Genomic DNA, 17664 nt, shown 5'->3' on the forward strand with positions numbered 1-17664 from the left:
AGCCACAGGTGTGGGTTCAATTCCAGACCTGAAGGGCAGCTAGGGTCCATAGTCTCAGTGGTTCCACCAGGCTCTATCAGACCAGCAAACCTGGTCCCCCTCCCCTTTTTTTTTTCCCCCAAATGATTTTGAGTTTTGTTCCACATTGTTCTCCCTCTCTGTCCAAGCAGATATTCTATCTTTCTTGAATTAACTTTTTTCATTAAATTACCTTCTACCTGGAAAACACTATCTCTTATCTCAAGGAGCTTGAAACCTAATAAAATCTCATGCTATCTTCTGGATATCTTTTATGTTCAGTGCTATACCGTTTAGATTTTTTTCTTTTTAAATCTTGAAATGATATTTTCACTTATATAACATGAATTACTGACCACTGGATCAAGAATTGTGCTCTATACACAATGATATAGCTCATCCTTTAGGATTTTAACAGAGAAATATTTTCTGATTCTTGCAAGAAAGCATTGCTTTCCTATGTTTCAATTGACTGTTTATATATTTTTATGACAGTAATGGTGGTGCAACTTTTAGGTCTGAGACTTTACTGATTCATGGATACTGGCAGAGGACATGAGACTCCTATCAGAGACAGAGGTTTTTGTTACTCGCATTATAGCAAGTAGCATGAGCATCAGCGTGTTTGTGGCAATTCCCCAAGTCCCACAGGAGTGATGTGTAGAGCTCAGATGGATGCCTGCATATGCAGTGGGTTGCATCACAGGAGAGGAACACTGAGCTTTAAGGGACCCATCATCTTACAGCAAGTAGTAAAGCAAGCCTGCTCTCTGTCCTGGAGGGAGACCCTTAAGAGTGCTCACTGTAGACATAACCCTGGAGAATGGTTCAGGTAAAGAGTAGTCAGGGGCCTTGCATTCTCATCAGCAAAACATGTAGAGAGTAAAAGACCCATGGAGGAGTGTCTCCAACAATATTTACCCCTCATTTCTACACAGTCTTGGCTTCTGGTAAGTTTTCACAAGAATATGCTACTCCTTTGGCTACTCTAATTAATATGACCAACAAAGGTTGGGACCAAATCTGTTCAATTCATCTAAAGAGAATTTTGGCTTTTTCCTCCTCTGCATTTCCAAATAAACTTTTAAACATCAGCTTATCAAGGTACACATACATATGCACATTGACATTTGAGTGGAGTTGCACCGAAATCTATCAATTAATGAGTCAGTGTGCCAAAATATATCTTCCTATTTATTTAAATCTTCTTTAACGTCCATCCGTAAAGCTTAGTAAAATTACTAATGGCCCTTTAGTAGCCTTTTATTTATTTTTTTTTCTTGCTAAATTTAGTCCCATGTACTTGATATATTTCAATGCTATTAGAAATAATTATGTTTACATTTTGTTTTTCCTTATACACCTTCTCCTTACTTATCAACGATCTTGTTTTTCAACATTTTGCATTTGCAATAGTAAAAAAAAAAAATTTATCAGACTATTTTGTATATGTGTTAATGACAAACATCTGGCAGTAATGAGTGCCAACACGCAAAGTGAGAGTAATGTAGCTTTAATGGTTAAGATTATGTGTCAACTTGGTTGGGCCATCTCAGTGATTTAGCAGTTACATAATGATGTGATTTGGTACTTATATAATGATGTAGTCATCCTCCATTTTTGCATAATGCCAATTTCACATAATGACCTGGTTTTTGGAACCTATCCATGTCAGTAAGTGAAAAGAGGGTATATAGTGAAACAGTTTCTGTTTGCTGATTTTATATCCAGAAGTCTTGCTAGATTCTCTTATTGACTCTCATTTTTCATTTGTGGACTCTTAGATTTTTCTAGATAAACATTTATATCTATATAAATTGTTCCCCCTCCCTTTCCTTATCCTTACATTTTTTGGATTTTTCCAGATAAACATTTATATTTGGGAATAATTATTTTTTCCTCTTTTCAATCCTTATGTTTTTTCTTTTTATGGCCTTAGTAACTATTAAACCATGTGATATAACTGATACCAAACCATGCCAAACTGACTGCCATCTAGTCAATGCTGACTCGTACCATTTGGTTTCCAAGGCTGTGAATCGTTACGGGAGAAGCCTGCCTAATCTTTCTTCTGCGGAGCAGCTGGTGGGTTCAAACTACCAACCTTTTGGTTAGCAGCCAAATGCTTTACCCAGCGCACCACCAGAGCTTCTGTAATTTTAAGTGTGTGTAAAATTGTAGGAGTGGTATTAACATCAGAACTTGCCTGACTTCAGGGAGAATAATGACCAGCATCAGCTCAAAACTGATTCCCATGAAGTGGAGGTCAGTTAAACCTCTACTCTCCAACCTTTTCCTAATTCTGATACCAGGGATCCTTTGCATAGCACTCTCTATTTCTTGTCTGGGTTCAGTAAGCTGTTATAGTGCCCACACAGAATTCACAGGACTATACTTACCATTAAGTGCTTTATTAAGGAACAGGGTATCCTCTGGGGTAAAAAAAAATATTTGTCTTTCACTTTGTAGTTATTAGTTTTTGTTTTATGTATTTTGGTATGTTATTGATGAGTACAAATCCAGGATCAGGATCAAGAAGCTTGTAGGCAGTCTCCCTTCTTTAGTGCAAGACAACTCTCTCAGCTCCTCTTGGTTATGCAGGCCTTCTCCTGGCTCTGCTATCTGTCACTGCTGGTTCTGCTGCTGGGCTCCTTCCAAGTGTCTTGTTGTCTTCAATGTTATAGCTCTTGACTCATATTGCAGCTCTTTTTGGAGGTTCCTTGCTTCCTTTCTCTATTTATTCTCTTCTTTTTTCTTTCTGCTTCTTTCTGTCCTAAAAACCCTCTGTGTGTCTGGCTGCTTAAATACACAAACTCCTTGTCAGTTTCAAGGCATGGAACTCCCCCCAAGACTATGAACTGACCAATCCCCTTGGCAGGCTACAGACATTTCATTTGTATAGTAGGCTACAACACACCTCATTTGGATAGTCTATTTTACCAATCCCTGCAAGGTGCATACCAATCACAGGAAAGGCTGCAGCCCAGGGCCAGACAAAAAGTATCAAACCCTGTTATTTACAGAGTGTCCAGGAAATGTCAATCAACCTGAATAAAGGTAATAAACCCCCTGGGGTAAAAAAAACTTTATCTTTCACTTTGTAGTTGTTAGTTTTTGTTTGATATATTTTGCTGTGTTATTAATGAGTACAAATTTAAAATGACTACATTTTCTGATGATCCCCTCTATTTTATAATTCTTTTTGCCCTAAGATTTATTTTGTGTGATATCTTTATTTCTGTGTCATAATTAGTGGACTACCTCTCCACCACATTAATGTGAGTTCCATGTGGGCAACAACTTGAAAGTTCTGTATACTCAGCACCTATATAGGCACACAGTTGTTCAATGGCTAGGTAAATTAGGGTGAAAGTTAAAATTAGTTGGCTGGGGAACTTCAGGTGCAGAAAGTTGAGTTAACCTACTCCTTATTTCATGGTGTTATTATTGGGTTGTACAAGAGGACCTCAAATGGACTGATTGGTTTATCTCTATTAACTATTCTCCTTTCCACCTATAGGCAACTGGTCTAATGTGTTTGAAATATACCATAGAATTGTGAGTATTCTTATAGAATATGTAATACTGTTTTTGTATACGTTTTTATTTACATAGATGGCATAGGTTCTTTGTTGTTAGAAATCTCATTATATGCCTTGCTTTATAAACACTCAATACCAAGTTTCTAAAATATACTTTTGTTGCTATTTATGCATCTAGCTCATCTTACTGCTTCATAGTATTCTAGTATGCGTCTCACATATTTTATTCCCTGGGCTATAATTACAAATCTGTAATTCATGAATTGTTGTTTGTTGTTGTTATGTGCCGTCGAGTCGGACCGACTCATAGCGACCCCTCCTTGGGTTTCCGAGGCAGTATCACTACGGAAGTAGGATTGCCCAACCTTCCTTCGAATTAGGAAGGGATATTTTCAACCTATAAATACATAATAATAAAAGGTGATCATAAATGCTTGTATTCTTTGAATTTACCTTAATTGTGCTCTTATCTTTAAGCTTCTGGAGTTATTCTTCATTCCAGGCTTACAGATTCCCAGTCTGCTTGCTCTTCATCATGGGGATATAGTCATTTTCATCTTGTCTATCTTCCCTGCAGGTTGGAATACTGTGGTTTGACCTCCCTCTGTTGTCAGGATCTCTCCTCTACTCTTAGCATCAACCAAAGACTGATAAAAATAAATCTGACACGGAATAATTTAGGGTTTGAAGGAATTAAAAAGTTGTGTGAAGTCTTACAGTCACCTGGATGTAAGCTACAAATTCTAGGGTAAATCTTCATTGGTTTCTCAAGGGGAGAATTTCCTATAAGGAGGGACTTTAAGATCCACCCATTCATTGCAAGCCTCAGGGTCAACCTGATTTCCTCTTTTAAGAGCTTATGTATCTTTGGGCATTTTCTAGGTCCTCCTTTATTTTCCTCCTACAGAATCTTGAGTTTTGAGAGAGGTCATGTAGCATAGTACTATAAGAGCAAAGAATTTGAAATTTGGAAACTGAGTTTGAATTCTGGCCCTGCCACTTCTTTGATGTTTGAACTTGGGACTAGTTACCTGATCTGTATTTTAGTTTTGTTATCTGTAAAATGAGTGAAATAAAATCTACCTGTACCTGTTGAGAGGATAGGTCAACTGAATCAATATATGCTAGGTACTGTTTTGTATTTCATTTTTCCTTCGAGTGCTAGGTCTCTATCACTCACAGTTCCCTTCTCCATTCCTCAACCATATTAATATTCCCTTTTTACTTTAACACAGCAGGGTCCTCCCCCCCCCCCAAATAAATGAAGGGCTGTGGGGAAATAAAATGCAAGAAAATGGATGTTCCCTTGTTTTCTCAGGTTGTGCAAAGAGACATTTGATGAGGAAGCCCAGAAACTTCTGGAGGCTCTGGGAGTTAGCAATCCACACCTAATCATTAAGCCCATCCGTAAAGACCAGAATGAAGAAGATGGGTCCTGGTGGCAGCATTTCTGATTTGAAGATCCTGGTACTCTAGTAAAAATAATTAAATAAAAACCCTCAGAGTGACTGGCACTGGGGCTCTTACCTTTAAATAGTCTATGACCAGACATAATGCACTGAAAGTCTCTTAGATATAGTTAGTTACTTCTCTCTAAAATGTCTGTTCTATTTCACATGGGGGTTGAGAGGCTAAAATAAAATGAAAAATATCAAATTCTCTGAAAAGTGTGATTGTATTTTTAATTGACTGCAGAGTTTAAGAACTCAGATGAGAAAAGCCTAGAAGAGAGACTAGAGGGTGGGGCCAAGGAAGATTGTGTTACAAGCACCTTGTCTCCCTTCTCTTCCTTCCCGCTGCCATGACTTCTTAGTTCAGACTTGCCACCTCTGGCAAGTGTTACTGGAATGTTTCTCCAGGTGTGTTCTGGGCACCACCAGTACCAAAATCACTTGGTATATCAAAAGACTTGATGAATTATAATCTCTGGGGTCTCAGGAACTGACATTTTAAATAATTTTCCAGGCAACACTTTTTGAGAATCACTAGTCTTAAGACATGGGAATCTACTTCTGCAGTGTACATTTTTTGTATCCTATTACAAAGACAAAGGAGGTTTAATTTCCTTTTAGGGCATGTAAGGTTATTGGGTAAGAGTTAAAAACAGGTTCCTCCATTTGGCAGAAATAAGAGCATAATTTTCTATTAAGGACTTTTTGGTTATTTATTGCTATGTAACAAACTGCCTTCGTGCCTGCTTATTTATCTATGGTGCTATAACAGAAAAAACAAAAATGGGTGGCTTTAACAAATGGAAATTTATTTTCTCAGTTTTTGAGGCTAGAATTCAGGTCACCAGCACTGGGGAAGGCTCTGTCTGCTCTGGGGAAAGTCTTCTTTCTTTTCAGCTTCCAGTCCTCGGTTCCTTGGCAATCATGTGGCTTGTATTATCGTTGCTCCCTTGCTGCTTGCTTAATCTGCTCTTTCACACCTCAAAACAGATTGTCTTAAAAGACATCCTATACTAATATTGCTTCATGAACATAATAAAACCCTATTCCCAAATGGGACTATAAGCAGACGTGTAGTGGGATTTATAATACATTATTTTGAATTGTACAATTCAATCCATAACAGTACTCTTTTAGTACATAGTAAAACTTGTGAAAGCCAGAACCTGCGTAAGGCAGAAAACTGTCAGAGAAGGAAAACTCAAATATTTTCCACTAAAAGAAGTGAGAGAAAAGTAGTAAGACTGTACCCTGTTAAAAGTTGCAAGGCCTGGAAAAACAAGTCAGCCCCATCGACTTCATTTTCACTGTATTTCATGACATGGTAGATCACAATTCAGGAAGGATTCAGCTGAATATTTCTTATGCTCCACAGGGCATCAATTGGGGTCCCTTGGTGGTATTCAGCTGGCAGCCATGTTACTCTGTAAACCCCAAGACAACTTTACTCACATGCCTGGTGAGGATTGTTAAGAACCCATAACCAGCATGACTGCTGTCACTGGGAATCAACCACAATAATGATTCCTCTCTACATATCATCTATGGAAATGTCATTGATATTACTCATCTATGTAGGTATCAATTGCAGTAATAGTACCTGTAAATTTTCACATCATTGCAGTTTGCCCACTTACAATGGCTAAGGTCCACCCTTTTCTCCAACCTTGCCACATTTACTCACGTGTTTTGGCGAGGATGGCTGGAAGGCCAGGTTTACTTGGGCCCCTCCTACGTCCAATCTTAGGGCCTTTTCCACAAGGTCTTTCCAGCAAAGCTGGACTTCTTTAATGGGGTGATGGGTTTGAATAGGCCAAGCAGACATTACCAGTTCTCTTAAAATCTGTGCTCAACTGGTATAAAGTAACTTCTGTTGTACTCTTGGTCAAAACAGTACAGACCAGCTCAGATTCAAGACAATCACTTCTTGATGGGAGCAATGTGAAAGGATCTGTTATCTTTAATTCACCACACACTATCAATTTTTCTCCCTGTCTGCAGGAGATAAGAAAGCCTCTTAACTGGTATAATCACCTCTAGGTCAGTGTGGCCAGGCTGGAGATAAGGGTGGACCTTAGCCATTGTAAATGGGCAAATTGTAATGATGTGAAAATTTGCAGGTAATGTTACTGCAACTGATACCTACGTAGACCAGTAATATCACTGACATTTCACATAGATGATATGTAGAGAGGAATCATTATTGAGGTTGATTCCCAGTGACAGCAGTCATGCTGGTTATGGGTTCTTAACAATGCTCACCAGTAGTTCTTAACTGGTAGTGACCTGGCCATCGAGGGATCATTTTTGTTTCTCACAACTAGGGGTTGCTACTAGCATCTTGGGAGTAAAGGTCAAGGATGCTGCTAAACATCCTACAATCCACCACAAGGAAATATCTATTCTTAAATGTCAGTAGTGCTGAGGTTGAAACTCTTAGACTAATTGCTGTGCCCACAGAATTGAGATTTCATTAGCATATCACCGAGGAGCTGAGAGCTGAACTCCACCTAGTTTGGTAAGTAAGGATGGCATCATCGTTGTTAGGTGCTGTCAAGTTGGCTCAGATTCATAGAGACCCTGCGTATAACAGAATGAAACACTGCCTGGTCCTGAGCCATCCTCACAATTCTTGCTATACTTGAGCGCATTGTTGCAGCTACTGTGTCAATCCATCATGTTGAGGGTCTTCCCCTTTTTGCTGAGCCCTCTGCTTTATCAAGCATGCTACTCTTCTTCAGGGAATGGTTCCTCCTAACAACATGATCAAAATGGGTGAGACAAAGTCTGGCCATTCTCAATTCCAAGGAACATTCTGGCTGCACTTCATCTGGGACAGATTTTTTCGTTCTTACAGCAGTCCATGGTATTCTTCAGTAACACCATAATTCAGAGGTATCAACTCTTGTTTACTCTTCCTTACTCATTGTCCAGCTTTCACATGCGTATGAGGCAATTGAAAATACCATGTCTTGGGTTAGGGGCACCTTAGTCTTCATAGTGACATCTTTGCTTCTTAACACTTTAAAGAGGCCTTTTGCAGCAGATTTGCCTAGTGCGATATGATGTTTGATTTCTTGACTGCTGCTTCCATGGGTGTTGCTTGTGGATCCAAGTAAAATGAAATCCCTGACAACTTCAGTCTTTTGTCCACTTATCGTGATGTTGCTTATTGGTCCAGTTGTGAGGATTTTTGTTTATGTTAAGGTGTAGAATGGTAGCAGGTAGAAAATAAGGTGCCATGGAAAAAATTAGAGAAATAATTCTCTGAACCTGGAATTAATGATTGTGGAAGGAGTCCTGTTACTACCAGTTACAAGCTCTACGTGGTTGTAAAATATACTAAGTATTTTCATACCTTAATTATAAAATGAAGACAAAGTTTAAAAAATATTATTTATGTCTCACATAAGAATCACCCTTGTTTCTTTGCCTAAGAGGAAATGAACTTTAGAGGGAAGGAGGAGGAAAGACAAGGGGCAGGTCAAACAAAGATTCTTTTGCTGTTATCATTGTCTATAAACTTCTTCAGAGTGAAAGCCAATTATAATGGAAAACTAGCTTGAGAATATTTCTTCTTTCCATGCTTTTTAAGGTCATTTCCTGTCTGATCTTCTGGTTTCCCTTTCATTGCATTCCATCTATCCTCCACACTGCTTTTAAAGTAGCCTACTTAAAATACATACAAAACTATACTCAAAAAGTGGGGAGGGTACCAGGTTTGCTGGTCTGATAGAGCCTGGTGGAACCACTGAGACTATGGCCCCTAGCTGCCCTTCATGTCTGGAATTGAACCCACACCTGTGGCTTCCAGCCAAACAAAAGACAGGCATATGAGTTGAACATTTACCTGAGGTAGATAGACTCCTTGGAGAGAGTAATCATGGAGAGAACTTTGGGAGAGAACAGAGAGACAGCTCAGGGGGCAGGAGGGCATGGAGGGATGGACACAGGGAAGAGGTAATTATCGAGAGGAAGTGGGAGGGGAGCTGTTGCATTATGGTAAACTGTGGTCAATGTCATGAGACAAAGTGTATGTAAACTGCTGTATGGAAAGTGAATTTGTTCTGTAAATTTTCACCCAAATCACAAATACATACATATATATATATATATGTATATATATATATATTCTCAAGACTCTTTCCCCCTTCCACCTTTACTACTTACATCCAAGCTCATCTTGACCCCCAAACACAATATAGATCACTGACAAGTAACACTACTGTCAGAATAACACTTTAGCTAATCATTTTGTCTGTTTTCATCTATACAAGTTTCATATTTCTTTTTCTTATTTTTATTTTGTGGATTGTTGTAGATTCTTTCCCAGTAAATAAGTATCCTATGAAAGAAAAACAAACTCACTGCCATGGAGTTGGATCCAACTTATAGCGACTCCTCGTTGGGTTTCCGAGGCGCTATCACTGTGGAAGGAGCTCTGGTAGCACTTGACTGCTAACCAGAAGGCTGGTGGTTCAAACCTACCAGCCACTCCCCGGAAGGAAGATGGGGTAATCTACTTTCGTAGTGATACTGCCTTGGAACCCAAGGAGGGGTCGCTATGAGTCAGGTCTGACTTGATGGCACATAACAACAAGAACATAACTATGGCAGTAGATTGCCCAGTCTTCCTTTTGAGGAGTGGCTGGTGGATTTGAACCACCAGCCTTCTAGTTAGTAGTCAAATGCCTTAGGTACTACGCCACCAGAGCTCTCTAAGGTGTGCTATAAATGCAGAAAAAAGGGTGAAAACTAGTAGATTTCTTTATAACAACATGGGATAGGAAAAAGACCATGAAGTTATATATTATTTTTGTCTCAGATGTAAGTAGTTGTTTTGTGATACTTCTTCTTTCCTATTTGTCGTCTTCACCTCAGAATTTTCCAAAACCTAGTACAGTGCTTGCTCAATTAATATTTGTGGAAGGAATGAAAGAGTAAGTGGATGATGTTAGAGCTACATGAAATTCTCCCAACTCAAATGGCTGCATAATTTGGCTCAGCTTTCCTGTAATATGTGCCACTTTCTCCTCTCACTAAACAATGACAGTGGTTTCTTTTCAGTTGCTTGAATAGGTTTTGCACGACCCTTTTGCACAGCTGATCTCTGTCCACTCTGCTCCTCTTCCCACTTTCACAGAGCTCCATCCTCCGTTAGACTGCATTTTAAGTGTCACTTCAAGTTATCACCTTCACTCTATGTTAAAATAAATACCACATTCATCCCAACAAAATATCCTTTCTTTCCTACCACTATCACAAAGATTTGTCTATCCTTCCTCACCATTCGTTTACTTTTTTTTTTTTTTAAATAGAATATTCAGGCAGATTTCCTATCTACTTGTCTACCTCCTCCCACTTTTGTCCACTATTATATCTCTAGCCCACAGCAATGTCTCACACTTTGAAAGATAAATACGGATGAATAAAGGGAAGCAAAAACAACCGAATCCTCCTAAGAACATGTTTTCTAATGTCCTAGCAACAAAGATTCGAAGTAAATGTTACCATATGGAAACCCACTGGCCCCTGAAGCCCTGGGACGCCCAGCTTTCAGCTTCTGGAATCCCAGTCTTCGCAGCCAATGGGAGTTGCAGAGTGCTATTTCTGAGGTGGGAGAGGCGCATTTCCTGTTGACTTTTGAGAATTACTACCCTAATTTGGTGTGGCGAATAGGCAGGCCCTCAGGTCCTTGGACCAGGCAGGGTGGAAAATCGGGGTTCACAGGGGAGTTGGCGCAGTTGCCTTCAGTTGTGGCACGAAAGGAGAGAAAACAAGCTCCATTGCCTCTAGTCCCCAGGAGGCAAGGGCCTGGTGCCACTTGGGGGCCTGGCTTTAGGCGGGTCGGAGGTCAGAAAGATTAGCAGGGCCTGCAGAAGGCAGGTGGGTGGGCTCGGTCCTTCCACTCCTGCAGCACCGCGGGTGCGCACTGAGCCGGTCTGGTCGAGCGGGCCCCCCGGTGCGCTCCTGGCGCCTCTACGTCTCTGAGCAGGGCGCCCACGGAACTCAGAACTCCGCGTCTATGTGTCTGAACCCGGCGCCGCGGAACCTGGCGTTGGGCGCCTTGTAGGGCCCAAGGCCAAAAGGCGCACTAGAAAGGAGGAGACCCCTACCTGTTCCACAACCAGACAAGGTAGCACGTACAGTCTGAGACCACTCTTCACTCCTTTTAGTTCTGAGTTCTTTACTCTTGTGGCAATCTATAAGCAGCTGTCCCAAAGACAAGCAGCAATGCATTCAGTAAAAGTGAATGCGTTATTATGCCTTGAATTATGTATGTGTGAGTGGTTCATGTTATTGTTTTCATAAGGGAGGGGGATACTCGAGCATAAATATCCCCTCTTGCTGTACAGCAGATTATGCAGAGCCTGAGATCAGTCCCTGTGTCTGGACTATCCAAAAAGGTCCAGAAAAGAACTCAGCTCCTTGAAGATGACGGGAACAGAGTCAGGGTCCCAGGTCACTGGCACGCTTTGCAGGGAGAAATTCCCTGATCTTCGAGTGGGAAGGATGGGAAACTCCTTAAGTTGCCTTAGGGATTTCTACCCTGAGAAGACAGGGTCCTGCAGACACTTTGTGTTTCCCAGCTCGCTCTTGTTAGAACATTAGCCCTAGCAGAATTTGTTTTTAAGAGAGGAGAGTGATTTTTTTTCTTTCTTGAAAGGTTTTCTCTATCCCATAATGGAGATGCATTTTTCTTCACCTTGGAGCTTCTCTGCCCTCCCCCAAATTCCATCCTGTGTCCATTCGCTCTCTTGGGGCATACTGGAGCCAATGTGGTGAATGAGGGACTTAAAGGAGAATGTTTTTTGCCTAGTTCTCAATTTTGGAATACCCTTCGTCATTTGCTCACCCATATTCACTCTTTAATTTATTACTCAGATCTACTACAGATTTGCTGCCAGTAGTTGTAAAGGAATAGAAGATGGTTTACGGGTCCTTTTTCATGGGCATATAGGGGACAGTGTATAAATACCTAAAATACTATCTAAGGAGGCTATAGTTTATGTAGTAGATGTGTTTGAGAAATATCTATCAAATTAATATCAATGGTGGTTACATATACCCTCGAATTAGATAAAGTCAGGTTTGAATCCTGGCTTATTAGCTGTGTGCAGTTTTCCCTCCTTCAGCCTCGGTTTTCTGTGCTCCGTTGGGTTTTCAATGGCTGATTTTTTTGGAGCACATTGTCAGGCCTTTATTCTGAGGTGCCACTGAGTGGACTCAGACTTCTGAAACCATTTGTACCACCCCGGGGGGGTGGGCATAGAAAAATTCATATTATATGATTCCATTTATAAAAGTTTAAGAGTAGGCAAAACTAAATTATTTCCTCTGAAGGGAAGGTACTGTTTTCAAAGGGATAGAGGAAACCTGGGATGGTTTTGATGGGAGTTATGGTTTACATGGATATACACATAGGTAAAAAGTAATCAAGCAGTACCATAAGATTTTGCATTTTACTGTTTATAAGTTAATCCTCAATAAAAACATTAAAAGTAATCATTCAAATAATAGAAATTGGAGGCATAACTTCCAAATTAGTAGAAAATGGAAGGAATAATGACAAACCAATTAATATAAAAGGCAAGAAAGATGTAAAAAAAGAGAGGCAAAAAATGCATGGTTAACTTGGAAGAGGATCTTTGTAGGAGATCCTGGATAGACAGGGAGAACAATGTGGAACAAAACTCAAAATCACTTGGGGGGGAAAAAAAAGTGGGAAACAGGTTTGTTGGCCCGAGGGAGCCTGGTGGAACCACTGAGACTATGGCCCCTAGCTGCCCTTCAAGTCTGGAATTGAACGCACACCTGTGGCTTCCAGCCAAACAATAGACAGGCATATCAGTTGAGCATGTACCTGAGGTAGATAACTCCTTGGAGAGAGTAAGCATGAGAGAAAGAAGGGCTGCCCAGGCACAGGGAGACAGCTCCAGGGGTAGGAGTGCATGGAGAGATGGACACAGGGAAGAGGTAACTATCCACAGGAAGTGGGAGGAGAGATGTTGCATTGTGCTAAATTGTGGTCAATGTCATGAGACAAATGTATGTGAACTGCTTATGGAAAGTGTATTTGCGCTGTAAATTTTCACCCAAATCACAAAAAAATAAAAAAAACTAATTAGCGGCCGTGGGATACAGTGAGGGTGCAGTTGTGATGGCAGCCAGGGAGTGTGTTTTTAGGCTTGTGATGTCAAAAGTTTACTGTCAGACAAAAATTTTGCACATCTCCCTTGTACACCTGATGTGAAGTAGCTTTAACCGCTTTTTACCAAACTTCTTTTTACCAATTATATCTATTTGTTATCTTAACTTCTGCTAGCTTCTTGTATTTCCTTCTCATGTTCCCTTGTTGCAGAAGAGGGTTGGCCATTACCATAAGGAATGCAGGAAGAGGTCTCAAAAACACTGCCTGATCCTGTGCCACCTCACAACTGTTGCTATGTTGCTAAGCCCATTGTTGCAGCCAACATGTCAATCCATCTCATTGAGGGTCTTCCTCTTTTTTGTTGACCCTCTACTTTACCAAACATAAAGTAGTCTACAGGGACTGGTCTCTTCTCATAACATGCTAAAGTTTGTGTGATGAAGTCTCACCATTTTGCTTCCAAGGGGCATTATGGCTATACTTTTTGCAAGACAGATTTGTTTGTTCTTCTGCCAGTCCCCGGTACATTGAATATTCTTCACCAAAACCATAATTAAAATGCGTCAATTCTTTAAAAAAAAATGCATGGTTAACAGAAAATACAATAAGCTCACAGAAATAAATCTGAAAAATACAGAGCTATATAAATAACAGACAGAATAGATGTAAGGCAAATGTTATTAAGAATAAAGAGAATATTCAATTACAAAAGGCATTCACCAAGATTACATAGCACTTCAAATTTTTTATATATCTAAAAATACATCCTTAAATTATAGAAGCAAACACTGACATAAAAGCAAAGATAATATAGATAAATCTACATTTACTATGGAAAATTTTAACACAGTCCCCAAAATCAAACCAAACTCACTGCCATCTGACTCACAGCAACACCTTTGGGTTTCTGAGGCAGTAAATCTTTACAGAAGTAGATTGCCCAGTCTTCCTTCCGTGGAGTGGCTGATGGGTTTCAACTGTCACCTTCTAGTAAGCAGTCCTCCAAACCAACACCAGTGATTGATAATTCTGTCAGATTAAAAAAAAAAAAAAAAAGTCATGGCAGACTTGAACATCAGAACGTAAGGACAGAACTCTACCTTCACCATCTAGAGAATACACTTTCTTCTCTAGTACACATGAACATCAAAAAATAACACGTTTTAGGTCACAAAGCAAGTTGTAACCAAAGCCAAAGAAGGGGTATCATACAGAGCATATTTTAAAAATAATAAAAGGTCTGTAGTTTGAAAATTGAAAAACACACTTCTATATAATTCAGTGTCAAAGAACAAATAATGGAAACAAACATTAGGAAGTGAACAGTGAAAGCACCATATATCAAAACTCAGAATATGCTATTAAACCAAGACTTAGAGAGTGATTTTAAACTTAAATATAACAATTGGAAGATACGTATCTTAAAACTCTTAAGGAGCTAAGTGTCCGACCTAAGGAATAATAAAAAAAATAATACTACAAACTGTAAATCCAAAGAATGTACAAAGAAAATAAAGACAATAGTAGCAAATACAATCGAACAAAGAGGAGCAACAAACTCAAAAGTTGGTTCTTTGAAAAAGCAAGTAAGAGTTAAAAAAATAAAAGGCTTCTAGCAACACTAATCACAAAAAGAAGCAAAACAAATCATAGTTATGAATACAAAGTAAATTTTCAGAAGCATACGAAAATTCTGCGAACAACTTCATGCCAATAAATTAGAAATTTTAAACAAAATAGTTAACTTCTTAATAAATACATCCTACCAAAAATGTAAGATAAAATATATCTGTAAAATATATAAATTTAAAACATGTATTTTACAAGAAGAAATAAATATGAATTGAATCAAAACTAAACGACATTGAATCAGTAGCAAAATACACTCAACACATAAGCACCAAGGGGCTTTCAGTCAATCTTTTAAAAAGTAAAATATAATCCCTATTAACCAAAAAAACAAACTCACTGCCATGACGTTGGATCCGATTCATAGCGATCCCTCCTTGGGTTTCTGAAGCAGTATCACTACAGAAGTAGATTGCCCAACCTTCCTTCCTAGAAGTGGCTGGTGGGTTTGAACTGTCAGCTTTCTAGTTAGCAGTCAAGTGCCTTAGGCACTACGCTCATCAATATGTTTAAAAATGAATATATCCCAAATAAGTGGGTTTACTTTAGAAATACAATAATGATTGAATGATAAAATCTATTACCAAAATTCATCACACCAACTGACAAGAAAACATTTAACTTCTACTCATCAAAAACTATTACTTCCTCTCCATTAAAGTCAGAAGCAACACAATACCTGTTCTCACTCCCTCTTTCAATACTATACAGTAATAAACCAATATATCACACACATATCTCTCTATATACATGCACATACACATACAGACTGTATACAATTACTTTAGTTAACAACTCCTTACCACAACAACTGTTGAAATGAATACTTTTGAAAAACAACCCAAAACTACACTAAATTTGGTATTAACAATTTCAAGCAAAGATATGCTCACCGATTTATTCTTCATGATTGTTTCTATTCAGAAAATGTTGCAAGGAACAAATTGGAATGGTGTAACTTGTCTGAATGCACCCCAAAATTTTTACTTCGCTAAGGAAAAGAGAAAGGAAACCAGAGGAAGAGGCGAAGTCTTCAGTTTATTGTACGCAGGTGCTCTTTTGAAGAGTGCTCTCATTTTTTGCCTTTATTTTATCTTAAAGCTCACTTTCAGGCGCTCTGGTGGCTCTGGTAGTGCCTAAGGCATGTGACTGCTAACCAGAAGGCTGGCTGTTCAAACCCACCAGCCACTCCTCAGAAAGAAGGTTGGGCAGTCTACTTCCGTAGTGACACCGCCCAAGGAGGGGTCACTATGAGTCGGATCTGACTCCACGGCAGTGAGTTTCGTTTTTTGGTTTAAAGGTCACTTTCTGTGTTGCACCTTTATTTTTAAAGTCTGGTAGCATAGTGCCTAAGGCACTTGACTGCTAACCCCCAGAAGGACGGAGGTTCAAACCCACCAGCCACTCCTCAGAAGGAAGGTTGGGCAATCTACTTCTGTAGTGATAGCACCTCAGAAACCCAAGGAGGGGTCGCTGTAAGTCGGGTCTGACTGCACGGCACATAACAAGAAGAAGTCTGAATACCACATACCTATGAGGGAGCTCTGGTAGCATAGTGGCTAAGACTTGCCTGCTAACCAGACGGCTGGCGGTTCAAACCCACTAGCCACTCCTCAGAAGGAAGGCTGGGCAATCCTACTTCCGTAGTGATACTGCCTCGGAAACCCAAGGAGGGGTCGCTATGAGTCGGGTTTGACTTGACGGCACATAACAACAACAACAACATGAGCCCTTTGAGCTCTGGTGGTATAGTGCTAAGGCATTTGACTGCTGACCAGAAGGCTGGTGGTTCAAACCCACTAGATGCTCCTCAGAAGGAAGATTGGGTAATCTACTTCCTTAGAAATACGGGTTGGGAAACCCAGGGAGGGGTGGCTATGAGTGGAATCTACTCAATGGCAGCGACTTTGGTTTTCTGGCTTATGGGCCCTTTAAAGTTTGAAATCCTGAAGAAAAAGATATGGAAATAAGAATGTACCTTTTAGTTACTATCTTCCTTCTATCACTCCCGCTATGAAACTTTCTCCTCTCTTTGGCAGGTGCAATGAAACTTAATACATTTTAGATACATGAGGGATTTATTTTCTGACTTTGAAATTTGTGTTATTTCATATTTTTTTCCTATGAAAATTGTTTCAGTAACTTGGATTGGAATGCATCATAATTCTTCCCATTAAGGTTAATGGAAATACTTTATTTCAACTAACAGTGTTTTACTTAGCGGTAGAACTAAGCGAAGGACAAGCTTTTAGCTGAAGTTAAAAGAGTGGAAAGAAAGATTACTAAAGACGTCCACATTCCCAACCAGCTACACAACCCCCCACTCTCCCCACCCCCACCCCCCGCCCGAGATAGCCAACCAATCACAGCCAGTAAGAGCCCCCACCAGGTTGAGGTAACCAAACCAATAAGCCCAAACCGAGCATTCCGCCTGCGCAGAGAGGGCTGCGTCTAATCGGCAACGACGTCCCCACGACCGGTAGGAGCCGCCCTCAGGAGCTAGCTCGGCTGCGTGACGGACTTCACCCTTTTGGCTCCATTCTTGAGTAACCGCCTAACACGCCGACATGGTTGAAGCAGATCGCCCGGGGAAGCTTTTCATTGGCGGGCTCAACCTCGAAACCGACGAGAAAGGCCTCGAGGCCGCGTTTGGCAAGTATGGCCGCATAGTCGAGGTGCTCCTGATGAAAGACCGAGAAACCACCAAGTCGAGGGGCTTCGCGTTCATCACCTTCGAAAGCCCAGCAGACGCCAAAGCCGCCGCAAGAGACATGAACGGCAAGACCCTGGATGGTAAGACCATCAAGGTGGCCCAGGCCACCAAGCCGGCGTTTGAGAGCGGCCGGCGGGGTGCCCCGCCGCCTCCGCCGCC

The 17664-nt window shown here is 40.3% G+C and overlaps 2 protein-coding genes across 2 annotated transcripts in view; both read left to right on the plus strand.

Annotated features, from left to right (window-relative positions):
- The window catches only part of NLRP14 (NLR family pyrin domain containing 14), a 22876-nt gene extending 17862 nt beyond the window's left edge, over positions 1-5014 (plus strand). The window contains 2 exon segments of the mRNA XM_007956566.1: positions 4138-4308; positions 4879-5014. Coding sequence (XP_007954757.1) covers positions 4138-4308; positions 4879-5014 — 307 coding nt within the window.
- A 12345-nt stretch (positions 5015-17359) lies between these two features.
- The window catches only part of LOC103210665 (RNA-binding motif protein, X chromosome-like), a 1180-nt gene continuing 875 nt past the window's right edge, over positions 17360-17664 (plus strand). Inside the window, exon 1 of the mRNA XM_007956579.1 lies at positions 17360-17661. Coding sequence (XP_007954770.1) covers positions 17360-17661 — 302 coding nt within the window. The remainder of the gene's footprint in view (positions 17662-17664) is intronic.

Source organism: Orycteropus afer, unplaced genomic scaffold, assembly GCF_000298275.1.
Source record: "Orycteropus afer afer isolate SDZICR_OR568_19922 unplaced genomic scaffold, OryAfe1.0 scaffold00014, whole genome shotgun sequence".
Lineage (NCBI taxonomy): Eukaryota > Metazoa > Chordata > Mammalia > Tubulidentata > Orycteropodidae > Orycteropus > Orycteropus afer.